Source organism: Mirounga leonina, unplaced genomic scaffold, assembly GCF_011800145.1.
Source record: "Mirounga leonina isolate KUSES-001 unplaced genomic scaffold, KU_Mleo_1.0 Mir_154, whole genome shotgun sequence".
Lineage (NCBI taxonomy): Eukaryota > Metazoa > Chordata > Mammalia > Carnivora > Phocidae > Mirounga > Mirounga leonina.
Window position 1 is genome coordinate 400,162 of NW_023270389.1, and position 18,425 is coordinate 418,586.

The 18,425-nt window shown below is 55.0% G+C and overlaps 4 protein-coding genes across 7 annotated transcripts in view; 2 read left to right on the forward strand and 2 right to left on the reverse strand.

Moving 5' to 3' along the window:
• Window positions 1–809: 809 nt before the first annotated feature.
• On the forward strand, window positions 810–5,230 carry CREB3L4 (cAMP responsive element binding protein 3 like 4). Of its 3 annotated transcripts, none has more exons than XM_035009640.1 (10): window positions 810–1,269; window positions 1,364–1,547; window positions 1,731–1,977; window positions 2,134–2,255; window positions 3,684–3,776; window positions 3,914–4,020; window positions 4,142–4,210; window positions 4,311–4,395; window positions 4,540–4,636; window positions 4,760–5,230. In XM_035009640.1, exons 2-10 carry the CDS (start codon window positions 1,377–1,379, stop codon window positions 4,951–4,953), a joined length of 1,185 nt encoding a protein of 394 aa, XP_034865531.1. In that variant the 5' UTR covers window positions 810–1,269; window positions 1,364–1,376; the 3' UTR covers window positions 4,954–5,230. The 3 variants fall into 3 exon arrangements, with proteins under 3 accessions (XP_034865531.1, XP_034865532.1, XP_034865530.1); XM_035009639.1 differs by lacking the exon at window positions 810–1,269 and adding an exon at window positions 1,297–1,307 and having other exon boundaries at window positions 1,376–1,553; XM_035009641.1 differs by lacking the exon at window positions 1,731–1,977 and having other exon boundaries at window positions 2,115–2,255.
• Window positions 5,134–7,826, reverse strand: JTB (jumping translocation breakpoint). The gene is made up of 5 exons (XM_035009645.1): window positions 7,420–7,826; window positions 7,203–7,240; window positions 6,929–7,011; window positions 6,083–6,162; window positions 5,134–5,672 (listed from the first exon to the last, which is right to left on the reverse strand). The coding sequence occupies exons 1-5, from the start codon at window positions 7,500–7,502 to the stop codon at window positions 5,516–5,518; spliced, it is 441 nt and encodes a 146-aa protein (XP_034865536.1). The 5' UTR covers window positions 7,503–7,826; the 3' UTR covers window positions 5,134–5,515.
• Window positions 7,827–11,152: 3,326 nt separating this feature from the next.
• RAB13 (RAB13, member RAS oncogene family) lies at window positions 11,153–15,248 on the reverse strand. 2 transcript variants are annotated; one of them, XM_035009646.1, is made up of 8 exons: window positions 15,012–15,248; window positions 13,393–13,453; window positions 12,531–12,591; window positions 12,237–12,314; window positions 12,041–12,130; window positions 11,895–11,960; window positions 11,736–11,789; window positions 11,153–11,560 (listed from the first exon to the last, which is right to left on the reverse strand). In XM_035009646.1, the coding sequence occupies exons 1-8, from the start codon at window positions 15,133–15,135 to the stop codon at window positions 11,483–11,485; spliced, it is 612 nt and encodes a 203-aa protein (XP_034865537.1). In that variant the 5' UTR covers window positions 15,136–15,248; the 3' UTR covers window positions 11,153–11,482. The 2 variants fall into 2 exon arrangements, with proteins under 2 accessions (XP_034865537.1, XP_034865538.1); XM_035009647.1 differs by having other exon boundaries at window positions 12,531–13,170; window positions 15,012–15,029.
• Window positions 15,249–18,209: 2,961 nt separating this feature from the next.
• Window positions 18,210–18,425, forward strand: part of RPS27 (ribosomal protein S27) — a 1,584-nt gene continuing 1,368 nt past the window's right edge. The window contains exon 1 of the mRNA XM_035009648.1: window positions 18,210–18,316. Within this exon, the coding sequence (XP_034865539.1) occupies window positions 18,311–18,316 (6 nt within the window). The 5' untranslated portion in view covers window positions 18,210–18,310. The remainder of the gene's footprint in view (window positions 18,317–18,425) is intronic.

Genomic DNA, 18,425 nt, shown 5'->3' on the forward strand with positions numbered 1-18,425 from the left:
TCCATTACTATATTTGAAATGAATTCCTCGCCCATCAGTCACTAGGCCAAGGCAAACAATCACGAGTCTTGGTATTACTACCTTCTAATCACGATCTCTGTCTCTTCATCGGTAAAGTTAGTAAAATATTTCCTGCCCCGTCTACTTCAGAGATTAAATGAGAGAACAATGTTTATGAAAATTTGTGAACTATATAAATGCAGGACACATACTACTGTTGGCAATGACACCCACTAAGACAAATTCCCACACCGAGCCTCAATGCCTTTTTAACCTCTCAGTTTCCCAGCCCCTCGAGCCCCCGCCCCGCCCCGCCAGTTAGCGGAGCCCCGGGAGCGTGGACACAGCAGCCAACGCGCAGATGCAGACTGGGCGCGACTTTCCGCGCTCAAAGCTCCAGCTGGGCCGACAGGTTAGTCACCCTCGCCCGGGTCCTAAGCAGGGCCCGGCAGTCACGCGGCAAGCGGAAGCAAAGGCGGCCGCTCCTCTACCCCCGCCCCCGCACACCCCGCCCGGCGTCCTCGGAACTTCCCAGCTTCTCCGCACCTGTCCCCCGGACTCGCAGCCGCGGGGCCTCGGTATCCTCCCGGGCGGCCAGCGCGGTAGCCCGCCTCCCTCGGCAGCCCCCCGGCCAGTCAGCGCGCAGCCTGCCTCGAGACGGCACTCCCATTGGCTCCATATCCTGCCCCTCAAACCTCTTGCGTCCAATCAGGCCCGAGAGTGGAAAGAGCGCCTCGGGACTGGGGGGGGGGGGGTGCCTCCGCGAGTCTCCGGCGGCCGGGTCGCCGCCTTCCGGTTTTGTTTTCCAGCCTGTCGTGCGCTCGTCTGACACAAGTGACGGCAGGAGAAAAGGCACTTCGTGTGCGCCGGTCACAGCCATCACCGTCCTTCCCTAAAGAGCCCCCAAACTCCCAGGAAGATTTGCTGCCGCTAGGAGAAACAGGCAGAGAGGGCGAGGCTGCCGGCGCCTTCCGGAAGTCCAGTTTGCGGACGCCTAGGCTCCCAACCCCCAGCTCGCAGGTGCAGGCCCCCGCCGTGGCTCCCGGCCAGGGGCAACCCACTTTGCACTCCGGGTGTCAGGCTGGGGGCGGGGCTTGGCTGGGCCGGTCCAGGATGCGAGATCCTGGAAGGAAGAAGAGCGGCGGTGTTCCGGGCAGCCCGCGGGCTGGGCGGGCTTGGCAGGGCTGGGCTCTTTGGAACAGCACGGAGGCGGTGGGCCCGTTCGTTTGAAGCAGAGATAAGGCCGGAGGCGAGATCCCCGGGTGGCAGGTGAGGAAGGGGGGTGATAGGAGATCCCCGGGTGGCAGGTGAGGAAGGGGGAACCCAGCAGCTGTGTGGGGAGGGTGCTCTGACCCTCCTGCAGCTCTCCCCGCAGGATGGACTTCCGAACCCCCGACCTGCTGGACGTGTGGCTGGAGCCCCCAGAAGAGGTCTCAACAGGAGCCTTCCTGGAGCTGGGACTCCACTGCCCCCCTCCAGAGGTCCCAGGGACTAAGCTCCAAGAACAGGGGCTTCGAGGCTGGGAGCCCAGCGGGAGCCGTGGCTGTGTGAGTGTGAGGAACGCAGGAGAGGGTGGGCCGAGCCAAGCCCCTAGGGTGGACATGAGCTGTAACTACCCCCATGTCCAAGGACACAGAGGACTGAAATTGAAGCGGGACGGATCTGGGTCTGATGTCAGGTAGCTCTCCAGAACGCTTCTCTGTACACATATCCACTCTCTTATACTGTAGGACCTTCAAGAGAGTGAGCCTGAAGATTTCCTGAAGCTTTTCATTGATCCCAATGAAGTGTACTGCTCAGAAGCATCTCCTGGTAGTGACAGTGGAATCTCCGAGGACCCTGGCCATCCAGACAGTCCTCCTGCCCCCAAAGCACCCAATTCCCCTGCTCTCTATGAGGTTATCTATGAGGCAGGGGGCCTGGAGAGGATGCAAGGGGAAGCTGGGCCAGCTGTAGGGCTCATCTCTCTCCAGCTAGGTCAGTGTTCTTTGTGGGAAGGGGACAATGGCCTTTCAGGTCCAGCCCTAGTCCTGGGGCTAAGGGGTTTCGCCAACCTGTGCCTCTCCCCAGGCCCTGCTGCCATTAGGGTATACCCTTCATCTCCTTTCTCCTAGCTACCTGTGTCTCCCTCAGATCAGCGAAGCCCACCACTTATGGTGCCTGATGCCTGCACGGTCCTCGAGCTGCCCCTTGATGCTCACACTCACACCCTGCCCAGAGCGGGCACTGTAAACCCAGTGCCTCCTGTGACCCTGGTGAGTCTTCAGTCAGCCAGATCCAGTACCCCTGGATACAGCGATATGTACCCACACAGATAGGGGAAAGGGGGCGAGGGAGGGGGGTAACTGATGCTAAACTCTTTGCCCCAATTTTTGTGGGCCTGAAGATCAGAGAGGCATGAGCAACTAAGAGCGGGAAAGGACAAGGGAGACAGAAGCCCTTAGAGGTAAGGTGGTGATAATTAAGGAGAAGGTAGGATGAGGCAATCTGGGGAAAGGGCCTGGGAGAAAGCCCAGAACTTGTGTGCAGTTTACTCAGCCACAGGTCAGAACACGGAGTGGGATGGGCTGCCTGGGAATTCAGCCTGCTCGGAGGCACAAGGTGTAGAAGTTTCTGCTGGAACAACCGTGCAGCTGCGCCCACTGCCCAGGGGGTCACACACCGGGTGCCTTCGGAAGGCTGGCTGCACTGCTTCCAGCAGGGGGGTGAGAAGGAGTCTTGCTCAGGTCACTGTTGACCAACAGTCACTGGAAAGAACTGCTTGTGTGCAAAACATAGGAACAGGTTCTAGCTTTCCTGCCAGTCTGTGGTTGAAGCTGGGACCAGAGTCCAAGCCAAGCAGCTCAGGATTGAGGGACCTTAAGAAGTCTGATGCTTCTAGGCTTGTGTTCACATCAAAATACTGGGGAGTTTGTGGTTTCAGGGGAGCAAGAAGGGATCATCAAGAAAATGCAAGACAAGAAATGGTTTGGCTAAAAGCCAAAGACCATCAGGAGTCAATAGCAGAAACAAATTCCTTTGAAGTCAAAGTGAAGCATAAATATTTCAAAAAGGAGTAGCAGAAAGGCAGCTTACTCAGTTACAGGCTCAGGTTCATCAGATGTCACCTACCTGCCCCACATACTGTGTTACGAGAAGCTGCTAAATCTCGTGGCTCTTGGGAGTTCTTTGAGAGGAGACAGAGCTTCAGTCTTGAAAGTGGGGCTCAAACTCTGAGGGAAAACCGGTCACTACCCCAGGAAGCTCCCTGAGGTTGACCCTGATGAGACAACACACTCTGCCAAATGGAAGTTAGTGGTCAAAAGTGAATCATTTGCTTGCTGTGAGATTAAGTAAACCCCACCTTAGTGAGTTCCTCCCTGTCTCTAAAAAACCCTTAAGGTCTGGGGAGGTGTAGACCAGAACAAGCCCTCCCTAGTTTGCTCAGAGTGCCAAGGTCCTAAGTCTGGGGGCAAAGGATGTAACACAAGCCCTCTTTTCTCCCTTCATAGCCCCAGGAGGCCCCTTTGGCTTGGTCCAGAGCCTGTCTGAATGAAGGTCCCTTCCCTCACCTCATTTTCATGGTTACTTATTCCTTAGTGCAAATGAGAAACTCTCGCCCGAAGGCATGCAGGGGGAGTGGCCTTGGGTAATGGGAAAGGGAAGACCCTCTCCCCCTCTCATTGATCTCTGTTCTCCACCAGCTGCCCTGTCAAACCTTGTTCCTGACAGAGGAGGAGAAGCATCTGCTGGGACAGGAAGGGGTTTCCCTGCCCACTCACCTGCCCCTCACCAAGGTAACATGCTTCCCCAAAGGGCATCCCAACCCCAACCCAGTGGCCCCATCATGGCCTCTGAAGAGCCAGGATTACAGGGGCAAGTGGGGAATTGAGGGAGGTTAGGGGCCCAGGACTGACACACCCTGGGCCCCTAGGCAGAGGAGAGGGTCCTCAAGAAGGTCAGGAGGAAGATCCGTAACAAGCAGTCAGCTCAGGACAGTCGGCGACGGAAGAAAGAGTACATCGACGGGCTAGAGAGCAGGTATGTGTGGACTTACATGTCTGGCCCCCTGTGGGCCATGTCTGGGCATCCTTCCTTACCAAGGCAGGCAAGGTCAGGGACCACCTGATTGTAGACTGTCCTACCTTTCCACACTCCCTAGGGCGGCTGCCTGTTCTGCACAGAACCAGGAACTACAGAAAAAAGTCCAGGAGCTGGAGAGGCACAATATGTAAGTGAAAGCATAGTGTGCGCCCCCGGGGGGGAAGGGCGAGTGGCACACAGGGGCACCAGCTCCCAGGAGAGCTGATTCTTCATTCCTCCTTCCCCAGCTCCCTGGTAACTCAGCTCCGCCAGCTGCAGATGCTCATTGCCCAAACCTCCAACAAAGCTGCCCAGACCAGCACTTGTGTTCTGGTACTCTCTACTTCCCATCTCCCCCCACTCCCAACCATATCCACCTTCCCATCCCTGATGATTCCAACTGCCCTCTGTTCATGCTGCCCTTGGGTCTCTTCCTTTAGTGTCCCCACAGTCCAAGTGTCCTTTTGCTTTCTCCAGATCCTTCTTTTTTCTCTGGCTCTCATCGTCCTGCCCAGTGTCAGCCCCTTGCAGGGTCTCCAGGAAGCTGGGACTGAGGATCACCAGCCTCATGGAGGTGAGGCAGGGGCAGGGTGGGGTTTTCCAGGGTAGTCAAGAGGTGGGAGGGAGGTCGTGTCCTGTCTAGGATCCCCCACCCACGGGAGCACTCTGTTACTGCCCTTTTTCTTTCACCCCACAGTGATTTCCAGAAATATCCTGACTCACAAGGACATGACAGAAAATTTGAAGACCATAGTGGTAGAGTCCAGATTGGAGGAGCCACCTAGGGTCAAGGGTGTAAATAGCTCAACAAGGACCCTGCTGGAGAAGATGGGAGGGAAGACAGACCCCAGTGGGCATGCCAGAACTGGCCTGCATGCAGATGAGATGTGAGCTAGAACATTTCCCAGCCCACTTCCCAGCTGCAATAAGGAATCCAGGATTCCCCCATGGCTCTGGTTCCCCCTGGGATTCCCATTCAGAGTTCTTTGGCCTCAGGGGTCTGAATCATTTCAAGACCTCCTAAGCGTCTGTACCCCAAGGCCCAGGCTATGTGAGGAGGCATTTCAGATACTTTTGTTACACATCTGCAATTTTATTTTTTCTTTGGGGTTAGGGTTGGGGGAAACAGAGGTTTTGGCTGAGAAATAAAACTTTTTTGCTGAAATTATATCCTGAAAATTTTAAATAAGTACCAGAAAAAGGGGAAGATAGGTAGTTGGTAAACTGGGGCCTAAAGCTGCTATTCCATTTCTGCCACCAGAACTTCCTGTCCCAAACCAAATTATAATAGAGAAGAAAACTATTCTATACTTTGCTCGTTAATGATCTAGACAAGAGACAGAGAAGGAGGTGCCACCACAACTTCCCAAGAATGAAGGGTACAAGTCCGTTCATTCTACTGTCTGTGTTCGAGGTACAATCCCTAAGACCTCTATCAAAGAGTGGAAGGTAGCTATATGGACTCGATTTGCTTCCGGACCTTTTCCAGAGCTTTTCTGTCCAGCTGTCGCTGACGAACGATGACAAGGCAAGCGAAGACCAAGGCCACACCCACAATGGCCCCTTCAAATTTCCAGAATAAGTGTTGTTCCATCAGAGCTGAGCGGCAGCTAAGAGCAGGAAGAAACAGTTATTCCCAGGGAAGGCTGGACCACCTCTCCCTCCAATCTCCTTTCTAGTGAGGCCTAACCAAGATACATCTGAGGGGAAAGGAGGAAAAGCCACAGTCAGCCTTCTAACATGTTTCCCCTACACAAATCCCACTCAAATATATTGTTCAACTTATTTTCTAGTGAGGTAAACAAAGCTGGTATTAACCAATTCTACTGATGAGAAAATAAGACCAATGATATAGTGCTGAGAAGTAGAGCTGGAACTTGGGTTCAAATACTTTGGTTCCCCCCTCTTCCAATATACCACACTACCTCCAGACAGAAAAATGTGAGGCTATTAGTCTGCCTAAAATCACAAGAACAGAAAAGGTGATCTAGGAGGTTTCAAGATGAGAAACAACACTTGCCTTTTGAATTCACTCCTCTTAGATGAGCTGCATGTGATTTTCTCCACATACCCTGTGGAACCACATTCAGGGGTGGTTTTCTGTCAGGAGAAAAGGACCAAAGCACATGTCAGGTAAGGGCAGCAGAAGCAGAAAGAATGCCATTCAGAAGGGGCAGGTGTCCAATTGCTATGGCTCAGCGCTGGTGGGCAACAGAGAACCAACAAAGAGTTCTAATGGGGATGGTGGATATATTGGTTGCATGATGATAAACATATTAGAAAGAACACTTTAGAGGGGCGCTTGGGTGGCTCAGTCGTTAAGCGTCTGCCTTCGGCTCAGGTCATGATCCCGGGGCCCTGGGATTGAGCCCCGCATTGGGCTCCCTGCTCCGCAGGAGGCCTGCTTCTCCCTCTCCCACTCCCCCTGCTTGTGTTCCCTCTCTCGCTGTCTGTCTCTCTGTCAAATAAAGTCTTTAAAAAAAAAAAAAGAACACTTTAGAAGCAACAGTCTAAGAGAAACAAGGACAGGTTCTGGAGCTTACTGGATTAAAAGTGATCATGACTGGGGTGCCTGGCTGGCTCAGTCAGCATTTGACTCTTGATCTCAGGGTTATGAGCTCCAGCCCTACACTGGAGTAGAGCTTACTTAAAATAAAATCTTTAGGGGCGCCTGGGTGGCTCAGTCAGTTGGGCATCTGCCTTCGGCTCATCAGGATCCGGCCCTGCATCGGGCTCCCTGCTGGGCCAGAAGCCCGCTTCTCCCTCTCCTACTCCCCCTGCTTGTGTTCCCTCTCTCGCTGTGTCTCTCTCTCTGTCAAATAAATAAATAAAATCTTAAAAAAAAAAAGAGAGAATAAATACTCACAGCCTGGAAATTAGAACATTGAGCACATTCTTCCGCCACCACAAATTCTTCCACCAGCCAGCACGGCAAATTTGAGGTGCTCACTAAGAAGGGAGAGAAATGCCAGCCCCGGGCGTCACTTAGAAAACCTCTCTCCCAAAGGCGCTGCCCACCCAACTTCTCAGCTGAACGCTTCCTTGCACGTGGCGCCACCCTTTCCCACCTGTGCTCCCGCTACATGGGAGGATGTCACAAGAACACTACGGGGGTGTCGAGTGGCCACACCATCACCCACCTGACAGCGGCTCCGCCCGCACAGGAGCCTCGGCTTGGCTGCAGCGAGGAAGCAGGGTGGGGGTGGGGAGGCACAAATCAGAAGCTAGAAAACAGGGAAGCCCCCACCTCCGCGGGGCAGGATCGCGCACTCCCTCCCCGCCCCCACCCCTGCCCCCGGGGCGCGGACGACGCGGTCCTCCCGCCCCTGCCCTCCTCAGCCCTCAGCCTCTCCTCACCAGAGCTTTAAGGTGAAAACGCAGAGCAACCAGCAGAGGTGGCTGCCCTGGGGGAGGCCCCGCCTCTGTCCGCCCGCAGGCATGGAGGGCTCGGTGTCGCGCGGGCCGGGACGGAGGGACTTGCTTGACCGGCCTTGAGCCTCCGTCGGAGCGCTCACACGGCAGCCTCCGGGGGGTTCAGGTCACGGCTGCGAAGTGCTGGGACTGCCTATCAGGGCAAAGGCACTACTGGGACGTCCCCACGCCCACGGCAAGAGAAGCCAGCGCGCATGTGTGGGACTGGGCCGTGAGCTCGCTTCTTCGGGCCCGCACGGCCCTCGGGACAGGCGGCGGGGCGTTCGGCCTAGCGCCCCGTCCCCGCCGGGGCCGCGCCCGCCGCGGCCGTCTTCCCCGCGGAGGATGCCGGGCCCGCGGACGGCGTGGGGGAGACGCGCAGCCGCGGGGGATGCCGGGACCGGGAGGGTTCCCGCGGCCGGGCCGCTCGGCGCAGGCGCGCGGGTAGCGGCCGGCTGGCGCCCGCGGGCCGGGCTCGCGCCGCTCGCCGGGGTCCGCTGCGCCCCGGGCAGTCGCCCGTCGGCCCGTTCCGGGCGGGGTGAGCAGCGGCACGGAAGGGGCAGTCCGTCGCTGCCTCCGAGAACGTCCTGCCCCGACGGTCCCGGCGGCGAGGCGACACCGCGCCTTCTCCTCCCGAGGCGCGGAGTCGTCTTCTCGCGTGCTCGTCTGTTCTTCAGCTATTTTTTTGCGTAATCCCTGCGCCGCACGCGGGGCCTGAACCCCGGCCCCGAGGGGAGGGGCTCCCGCGCCCCGGCCGAGACGCCGGCGCCCGGGCCCGGCTGATTCCCGCCTGCCCCCGGCTCTGGGGCTCTGGGGCTCTGAGGAGCTCCTCCGGCCTCCGGCCTCCGGCTCCCGCCCGTGGGAGTCCCGGGAAGCATCGAGGCGGGACCTGCCGGCGCCGTCCGCCTCCCAGGGGTCTCTCAAACGGAAAGGTTAACGCGCAGTTGCCGGGGTTTTCGGCGAGACGCGAATGAACTGTGTCGTTAAGTATCTCCTTTATCCTCTGATTGCATTGGGTCCCATTACTATCCTACTTTTGAATTCAACACTGAGGTCATTTTGGTCTTCAGTAATCCTGAGGAGTCCGGTGTTGTCCCTATTTTGTAAGTTCCGCGTAGAAGTGATTTCCAAGGTCACCCAGCGAGTGGGTGGGAGAGCCCAGACGTTCAATTCCAAGGCCAAAGATTCATCCCTGCTTTCCAGCCACGTGGAGTGAAACCTCCATACGGATGTACCCAGAATTGCAGAGACTTGGCCTGCACTCTGGGTTCACTACCGAACTCTGCCTGTCTTTTCCTCCTAATTTTACATATACGTAGGTTTACAGCCTCCCAGACAATCAGACCGTGTAAGTTCAAGGAGGTACTTAAATTCATATAAATATGGTCACTAATAGTAATCTGTCCCCCACTTCTCAAGATGAAAGGGCTTGTCCCCAGACTTTTTTGTTAGCCCTACCCCACATTCTCCTGTCTCAAGAAGTCTTCCTAGCCTAAATACAACAGCTGCTCCCTCCACCCCACAGCCCTAAGGGCTACAGCACTTCATTTTAGGATTAACTATAACCAGTGCTATGTCCCATGAATTCTGTCTTCCCATCAGATGTAGAGCTGGCCCCTCAAGAGCAGAAACAATCAGACTGTGGAAAGGTCATTATTAGGTGGGAGTTGAGCCTGAGCTTTACTTTTCTTGTGACTATTTGCTCATTCCTTTAAGGTACTGTTTGTGCATGTCAATAGTTGTATGTTACAGGAAGTAGGTGTGAGTATTTTCCAGTAGCTTTTAGGAAAGTTTGGCTGAAATCTTCTAGCGTCCTGTTACTACTTCTTATCAAACCTGACCACGTCTCTTGACAAGCTATGAGAGTCGTAAGCTCTCACTTCCTATAGGTGTACCAAGCAACTGAGTAGGTCTCTTCACTGAAACTGGATTTTAAAACATCTGCTCTGGGGTGTGATGAATATGTCAGTCAGTGTTCTTCCTGGGATTCACAAAATGCAAGCCTTTCCTCATAACCTTGAGCAAAGCACACCAGCTGGATCCTTGACTACAGAGCCCGGGCCTGATCTTTACCCCATAGAAGTTTGGTAACACATGTATCCAGTCATTCCGCAGTTCTTCTCCCAGCACGGTCAGGCTTTTTCCTGGTGTTGTGTTTTACCAACAAACAGCAGCACAGAAAGCTTTGCTGCTGACCCCAGGTTGTGCCATCCATTTCCATGCCACAGGTGTGGGGATTCCTGAAGTGCCTTGAACTTCCTATCTGTAAATTAAACTTCTAATGGTATTTTGTGTAAGCCAAATGTGATATTTTCATTAATCCTGATAAAACGTCATCTGTGAGAGAATTCTGCTGTTTAGAAACTACTGTGCAAGGGTCCAAGGGGGCTGTGTATGTTTATGGGGACTATGCCTCAAGCCTGAGTATTTGGGTGGTCGTTCTTTTGCATGCCTGCAGTTTGCCTCTTTCTTATTCAGTACTTAGGAGCTGTTTTTGTTAAAATTTGCTTGTTCTTCTTGTAAGTTCCACCCAAACTTGACCATTGTGTTTGGCACAAACTAAATGTTCAATAAAGATTTATGACTCGGGGGCGCCTGGGTGGCTCAGTTGGTTGGGCGACTGCCTTCGGCTCAGGTCATGATCCCAGAGTCCTGGGATCGAGTCCCACATCGGGCTCCTGGCTCGGCAGGGAGCCTGCTTCTCCCTCTGACCCTATCCCCTCTCATGCTGTTTCTCTCTCTCTCTCTCAAATAAATAAATAAATAAAATCTTAAAAAAAAAAAATGATTTATGACTCGGGGGTGCCTGGGTGGCTCAGTCGTTAAGCTTCAGCTCAGGTCATGATCCCAGCGTCCTGGGATCGAGTCCCGCATCAGGCTTCCCGCTCAGCAGGGAGCGTGCTTCTCCCTCTTCCTCTGCCTGCCTGCCTACTTGTGATCTCTCTCTCTAATAAATAAATAAAATCTTTAAAAAAAAAAAGATTTATGACTAGGGTGCCTGGGTGGCTCAGTCAGTGAAGCATCTGCCTTCGACTCAGGTCATGATCCCAGGGTCCTGGGATTGAGCTCCGCATCAGATTACCTGCTCAGCGGGAAGCCTGCTTCTCCCCCTCCCACTCGGCCCTTGTGCGTGCGCGCCCTCTCTCTAATAAATAAATACTTAAAAAAAAGATTATGACTAAATGAACTTCTTCCGTGTCTCATCTTCCTCATCTATAAAAGTGGAAAATAATGCCTACCAGCTACCTAAAAGGATTGCTGGCGGAATCAGAGATGCTTGAAGAAATCACAGGATAAACAATACCAGGTCCTGTTATTTTTTCCTCGAGTCTAGAGCTGTCACTCCCCTGGGAAGGCCTAAGAGTCCTCTGGAAGCCAGGCAAGGCTTTGCCCATAAGGATCCTCTAAACCCCATCATGGAAAGAGGATGTCCAGACCTCCAGGTTCAGAGGACCTCTTTGGTCTTTTCTTCATCCATTCAGGGACAGGTCCTGGTGTCACAGGAACCCAGCCCGATTCTGGCAGCCCAACCACCTTAGAGGTAGGAATGAGGTCTGATGATGAAAGTCACCCAAACCAGGGACCTTTGTGTGGGTGAGCAAGACCATGCAGAGTCATGGGGTCAAACCTAGAGGGTGAGGTGAGCCAACCTCTCACACAACCTGATCCTAAAACCTGATCCAGTAACAACAAATCAACTGTTTATTTACATTTATGTCTGCCCTAAAAGCCCAGGGAAGGTCTGACCCCCAGGGCCGGTTCTTTCCTTCTCCCGTCTCTTCCTACCCCCTCATCTCCTTTCATTCCCTCGCCTCTCTCTCCTCTTTGCCTCTCCTTCCCTCTCTAGTCTACCTACTTTCCTTCTCTTGCCTTCCCGTGTTCTTCTCCATTTGCTCCCTACTCTTCCACCATCTACCTACCTCTAGCCCCTCCAAGTCCCACCTGCTGTTTCTCCCCTGCCCACCCACAGCCCTGCCTCCCTCAGGTTCAGCCTCCGGGCCTAGGGTCCTCAGCCGAGGGAGCACTTGCTGGTGTTCTTCTTGTCACAAGCTTTCAGGTCAGTGCCAGGGGGCTTGTGGCTGTTTCCCTAGAGGTGGAAGGGCACCGGGATCAGGGTGACAATAGCTGGCTGGGGTCTGAGACTATACATTGTTCGAAGGGGACCCACCCTGGGGCGGTGTTAGCACTACTCCCCCCTGGGGTTTCACTCCTAACACATACACGTGCACACAGCTGTGCCCAGTCCAGCAGAACCAACTCACCGGTCTCCGGCCTCCTGACTTGAGCAAGATGTCCCGGGCCAGGGAACTGAAAGCCTGGTGGGGAAAGCAGTGAGTGGTGAGAACAGGCTGGAGGGGAGGACGGGCTTGCTGTGCAACAGCCACCTCTGGGAGTGGGGGTGGACATGGGGGGGGTCTCACCTCATCCACATTTGTGCTGGATTTGGCACTTGTCTCGAAGAATCGGATCCCATGCTCCCGAGCCAGCTGCGAAGTGGAGGGAGAAGAGAGGTGGGTAAAGGGTAGAGGCCCCCTGGGATCCAACTCTGTCGTGGCCCAGCCCTCACCTTGACAGCCTGCTCCTTCTGCACCTTCCTCTTGGCCTCCATGTCACATTTGTTCCCCAGCAGCAGGCGTTCTACCCCAGCAGAGGCATTCTGGAAGCAAAAGGGTAGGAAGGGTAAGATAGGTCCTGCTCACCTTCACGGTCCCCTCACCCTCCAGGTTCTACCTAGTCTCCTGTCTTTTCAGGAGGGTCTTTACCTCTTTGATGCTTTTCATCCAGTTCTGAATATTCTCGAAGGATTTCTCATCTGTGATGTCATATACTAGGATAATGCCCTGGGGGATGGCAAGGGTTCACCATGGAGCCTTGGGCCACATTCCCCCATTTCGGCTTCCTGCAAGTTCTACCCGTGAAGCTACCCATTAGTCCATGTGGGGCCCTCCACCTCCCACACTGTGCCCCCTCCCCTTTTCCCTGCCCAACCCCTGCCCCTGGGGACTCATAAACCTCCAATCTATTGCCTCACCCCTGTCCAGACCCACACCTCGTACCATGGCTCCACGGTAATAGGCAGTGGTTATCGTCTTGAATCGCTCTTGGCCAGCTGTATCCCTGAAGAAGTGGAATATTTTGTGGGGCAGGAGAGAGGGGATCATTCTCCAAAGAGAGAATTCCCCCTGCTAAGAATTTAGGTCTCGTGACAGGGTGGGGCTGAAAGGAATAGAATCAGAAAACAGTAAAGCGGGAAGAGGAGGTAGGACGGCTGGGAGATGACACAGACCTAAGGAACAAGGTCTTTCGGTTTATCTGTTGAACACTTACTCTGTGCCAGGCACCATCTTCGCCCTACCCTTGTGAGACGCATTATATGGTCCATCTTACAAACGAGGACAGAGATTTCAAGAGGCTAAATAACTAATGAACCTCATTCTGCAGCAGAACCAGAATCCAAACCACAATCTGCTCTGATCTGTTGCATTCTAAAGCTTCTTCAAGCCAGCAGCCACTTCCACACTTTCAGAGTCTCCAGCTTCTTATGGCAGGACAGCCCTCTATCCTCAGCTTTCTGGGCCTCCGTCATTCACAGACTTAAAGTCTCCATTCTGCTACTTACTGTGTACCTGCTTCAATGCCATTTCCATGTGGCAGCCCTGCACACAATTAGTGTCAAGTTCAGAGAATGCTCTGGAGCTGGGAGAGGCAAGAGAGTTAGAAAACAGCTGAAAATAGTTGAGCGAGCTGGAAGAAAGTGGGAAGGATGACGTCGTCTGAGTGAGGTGACAGGAAGTGGCCTGGGAGAAGTACCGGAAGGAGCGCGGTGGGGAGAGGGAGAGAGATGAAGCAACATGGGAGGGAAGTGGTGCTGGGAGGGAAATGAGGGAATGTGCCCAGCAGTTCTAGGGGTTCACTCACCAGACCTGCAATTTGATCTTCTTCCCCTCTACATCCACAGTGCGGATCTTGAAGTCAATTCCTAGGAGGGGAGCGCACACACTTAAGTTGAGACCGTGTGGGCACGTAGGGTGTTCGATGGGAGACACGGGAACGGAGCAGCCCCAGTGCTAGGAATTCTGCAGGCGGGTGCACTTGGGAAGCAACCTTGTTGCAAGCGTAAAAGAGAATTTTCTCAAAGCTGTATTTGTCTAGTAAGCATATTGTTTTTACTGAGATGTTATGGCTCTGGGAGGGGGAGGTGATGGAAATTCTACAGGGAGGCTTAAGGCACCTCTTGGGTCCACTCAGCCGCACCAGTTGACAGCTCTCTTAATTCAGTGTCTCCCTCAAAATATGACTTTCAGATTCCTCTTCCCTTCTGTTTTCCCAGAACCCTGTACTCTCAGTGCTCCAGCCACGCTCCAGCCACCCTCCAGCCCGATAGAATAAAGAGCCAGGAAAGAGGTAATGATGCCAGTTTGTGTGAGTTAACTAGCAGGCCACGCTTGCAAGCAAGAAAGAGTCCTCCTGAGACTGAACTAGGAAAGAGGGGCATTTTCTTTCCCTTTTCTTTTTTTTTCTTTTAAGATTTTATTTATTTATTTATTTGACAGAGAGAAAGCTAGAGAGAACACAAGCAGGGGGAGTGGCAGGCAGAGGCAGAGGGAGAAGCAGGCTCCCCACAGAGCAGGGAGCCCGATGTGGGGCTCCATCCCAGGACCCTGGGATCATGACCAGAGCTGAAGGCAGACACTTAACCGACTGAGCCACCCAGGTGCCCCTTTCCTTCCCTTTTCTAACCAGAATTGTTTTGAGACTCCCCTTGTTTTATTTCCCAGGCCAGAGGAGATGAAGAAAGACAAGAAGGGAGAAGGGGAGGCAGTGGTCTTAGTGGAAATGTGGGCACCTCCCCAGAGCCTGTTGGGAGCCCAGGGAGGAGGCTGAGTCACCAGGCTGACTCAGAGCCCCCCAAAGTACCCCCACTCCCACCCTCCTTGCCTGGCTGACGGCATATTCACCATCCCAGTCCTTGGGTCACCCTCCAGCACAGACAGCCACTCTGTTCCACCCTGCCCACCTCCATTAAGTTGAGGGGCAGGGAGACTGGGAAGTGGTAAGGTGGGGATGCAATGGGAGGGTTTGAAACTCAGCAAGACAGAAAGAGGCTAATGGAATTGGAAAGCATGTTCAGGGAGAGGGGGTACAGGAAATACAGAGAGGGTCAAGTGTTCTAGGCGAGTGGGGGTGAGGAAGAGATGCGCAGCGGGAAATAGAAAAGGATTCATGTGGATTTGGGGAGATGAGGGAGAAGGATGGTACCAGGAAAACAAGGGGTTGGCACAACGGAGAAGTTACCTGGAGGCCTCAGAGAGGTTAGAGGTTGGGTACCATCCAGAGAGATGTGCGGGGGATGGGTCTGAGACGGGGCTGAGAGTTTAGAAGCCTCCCTCTGGGGGACTGAAAAGTGGGGCCACTAGTAACCTGGGAGCCTGGGGGATCTGGGAGTGTGGGACAGGCCAGCGGGCTCGCCGCCGGTGGAATGCAGGGGTGAGGGCCTGGGGGGAGCCGGGGGCCTGGGGCACGGCCGGCGGGCTCACCGATGGTGGAGATGTAGGTGTTGTTGAAGCTGTCCTCTGCAAAGCGAATGATCAGACAAGTCTTGCCCACCCCCGAGTCCCCGATGAGCAGCAACTTGAAGAGGTGGTCGTAGGCTTTGGCCATGGCGGACACTGGGGAGCCGGGGGAGGCGCCGGTGGGCGGGACCGCAGGGCTGGCAGACGGAGCGGCCGGGAGCCCAGGCCAGGAAGAAGTTTTCCTCCCTCTCCGCCCAGGCTCCGGGAAGAGGGGAGGCGGCCCTGCCGTGGGCCCCACCCCCTGGCCGCCCGCCCCTGCCCCGGGACGGCCGGGCACCTCCCGCTCGCCCGCAATCCGCGCCAGGGTGGCTGTGGAGGAGGGGGAGCCGCTGCCAGCCACACGGCCCACCGACGGGGGCGCCTCAGGACCTGGGGGATGCAGGCTGAAGGCGGGGCTGGCACTGGGGGCTCACCACAGCGGGGGCGCTGAGCCAAGGGACCCCAGGTCCACTCCAAGGGTGGACGCCTTTGGGGCACTTCTGGGCTCCGGGGTCCCCAGCCCTCAGGTCCGGCCCAGCTCCCTGGGAACGCGGCCGGACGCCCTGGAGCACCAGCCACTTGTGGGGACGGTCTGCCCCCTGGTGGACGGCGTGGAAAGGTATCCCCATGGGCCCGACACACACACACACCACGTACACACACACACACACCATGTACACACACCACGTACACACCACGCGCACCACACCCACAATCCCCCACACCCCACGTACACACACTACATACACATAGCACATACCACACCACAGACACACATACCACACACACGTACACACACAACTCCCCACACCACATACACCACGTACACACGCACCACACATCACATACACACACACCACGTACACATACCACATACACACATCACATATCACACCATACACACCACACCCCCAGACCCCCATCACACCACATACCACACACTACACACACCATGCACACCACATACAGCACACACATCACAGACAAATACCACCCACAAACACACCCACACCACATACACATCACACCCACACCACATATGTACACCACACATACACCATACGCATCATACATATACCACACATCACACATTAACATCATACACCCCACTACCACACAATCATACACACTACCACACCACACCTACATCATACCCACAATACACACATACCACACACACATCACACATCCCACCCCCCACACATCACACCACACACACCCTTCCACCACCCCAACCCAACCCCCACAGCCCCCATACCACACCACTCCTCCTCACAGCCCCACATACACACACACACACACACACACACACACTCGCTCTCTTTCACTGAGACACATTTGGGCTTTATTAACGACAGTATTCAAATCTTCTGGGACCCTATTTGTGATTTCTCTGACAAGCCAGTTTCAGGAAGACATAAACGGGACTATAAATGTCTGGTTTCATTCTTTTGATGAGGGACGGATCTTTAAGACCGCCCTGAGGCTGCCCTCCTGACACCACACTGAAAGGGCTGTGAAAAGGCAACGAAAAAGCTGAAGTATGGAAAACACGGCTACAAAGAACAAGTTTATCTTTGTCTTTGGAAAAAAATTATTCAAACTATCTGCTTTTCTAATAGTGGGTCAGTAGAATTGTCCTTGTGCAATGTACCGGTTCTGAGAAGACATCTTTTGTTACTTCGCTCATCCTTGTCATCTTGTGTGTCCATGCTTGCCCGTTCTCAAACACAGCTATTCAATCCCCCTCTTGTCCATCCTCTCACCTCCCACTGTCTTCAGGCCGTATCACAAACCTTGAGTCTTCTCTATTTCTCCTCACAGGTCGAACCACCTCCTACCAATTATTTTCATAAAGACTTTATCTATTTGACAGAGAGAGAAAGAGAGAGCACAGGCAGAGGGAGCAGAAGAGGGAGAAGCAGGCTCCCCGCCGAGCGGGGACCCCGATGTGGGACTCGATCCCAGGACCCTGGGACCATGGCCAGAGCGGAAGGCAGACGCTTAACGACTGAGCCACCCAGGCGCCCCCTCCTACCAATCCTTCAGCTTTCATGAATTGTTCCGATAAAAACCCATCAATTCTTTTTCTTCGCATTTTGCCTGGATCTGGACTCTTCATCCCCAGAGCGTGGTGTGTGCGGTGCTCACCTCTCCGAACAGTGCTTATGCTGTACACCAGCTGTCACCGGAACCTAAGCCCAGTAAGCTTTGCCCTTAGCTCTCAGAGCTTTGGCAACCATGCCTCTCCCTCCCTCAATGACGGCAGGCTCGTTCTGGCCTTGGTTTTGTCTTCACAAGCTCTTCCTCAGCCCAGGATGCTTTTCTCCCAGGCTGCTGCTTGGTTGATACCCCTTCAGAACTCAGCCTAAATGTCACTTCCTCGGGGGATCTTCTGCCCCTCAGGGGTGTGCTGCGACCGGTTCTTGCTGGCCACGAGAACAAACTGTGCTTCTCTCTTACCAACGCCGTGTTTAACGATGTCACACCGCTAGTGTGAAATCGGCCTCGGTGGGGTAGTTACAGCACTGAAACTGACCTGGGCCAGCACGCCCCTGACTGGGACTCACGTGCCTTTCCCGTGATTCCAAGATACCATTCGAGTCACCTTCGATCCTCCTTATGACACAGCGACATTCTAAACGCTGCGTCCGACTAGAGAAGATGATGCTTCGGTCTTCAGGCGTCCTGTCAAGCGTGCGTGCTGCTGCAGATCTGCGGGAAGGGCTGTGGGGCTGTAAAGTGGCGCCGCCGACTCGGACGGCGGGCTGGCGGGACCGCGGGCGGCTTCTTGGACTGCGCTGGGCGTCCCTCCGCAGGGTCCGCCCGACACACCGTGCGGAGCAGGCGCAGCGCTGCCCACAGACAGCACTACGTCAGGGTCTGACGTCGCCGTCATAGAGGAAACAGACTGGAAAGACGACAAAACTCAACGGCGGCTCACCCTCGCAGGAGGCTGCGGAAACGGGCGATGGAAGGGCTTCCTTCTCCTGTTTTTACACTCTGAGTTGGTAACCGGCAAAGTAAACCCACCGAGAAGCCCTGGGCATGGCTCGGCCGCGCCGTCTTCCTCAGCCGACCCTGTTAATGCGCTCCCCCCCGCGCGGCGCAGCAAGCCCCGTCGGAAGCCGCCCGCACGGAGGCGTCCGTTTCTGGTGGAGGCGGCGCGCGGACTCCGGCATGGCTGCCGATCGCGCGCGCGTCACTTCCGGCTGGCGGCGGATATAAGCGGCAGGATTTCCGCTTTCGCTCCTTTCCGGCGGTGACGACCTCCCCACGAGAACATGCCCGTGAGTTCCTCGGCCCGGCTCCCGGCGGAGCCCTCGCCTCCCGCGCGCGCGCGCCCCTCCGCCGGTGCGGGCCGCGGGGGCCGGCCGCGGGCTTCGGGCCGCGGGCGGC

Bases quoted from the DNA above. Each gene is read 5' to 3' on its own strand.
- JTB (XM_035009645.1), bottom strand. From the start codon at position 7,502: ATGCCTGCGGGCGGACAGAGGCGGGGCCTCCCCCAGGGCAGCCACCTC. The intron at 7,241-7,419 runs GTGAGGAGAGGC...TCCTCGCTGCAG, and splicing joins GTTTTCACCTTAAAGCTCTG to CCAAGCCGAGGCTCCTGTGC. The intron at 7,012-7,202 runs GTGGGTGATGGT...CTCCCTTCTTAG, and splicing joins GCGGGCGGAGCCGCTGTCAG to TGAGCACCTCAAATTTGCCG.
- CREB3L4 (XM_035009639.1), top strand. From the start codon at position 1,377: ATGGACTTCCGAACCCCCGACCTGCTGGACGTGTGGCTGGAGCCCCCA. The intron at 1,978-2,133 runs GTCAGTGTTCTT...TGTCTCCCTCAG, and splicing joins GCTCATCTCTCTCCAGCTAG to ATCAGCGAAGCCCACCACTT. The intron at 2,256-3,683 runs GTGAGTCTTCAG...GTTCTCCACCAG, and splicing joins CAGTGCCTCCTGTGACCCTG to CTGCCCTGTCAAACCTTGTT.
- RAB13 (XM_035009646.1), bottom strand. From the start codon at position 15,135: ATGGCCAAAGCCTACGACCACCTCTTCAAGTTGCTGCTCATCGGGGAC. The intron at 12,592-13,392 runs GTGAGTGAACCC...CCACTTCTTCAG, and splicing joins AAGATCAAATTGCAGGTCTG to GGATACAGCTGGCCAAGAGC. The intron at 11,961-12,040 runs GTGAGGGCTGGG...TCCACTTCGCAG, and splicing joins AGAAGGAGCAGGCTGTCAAG to CTGGCTCGGGAGCATGGGAT.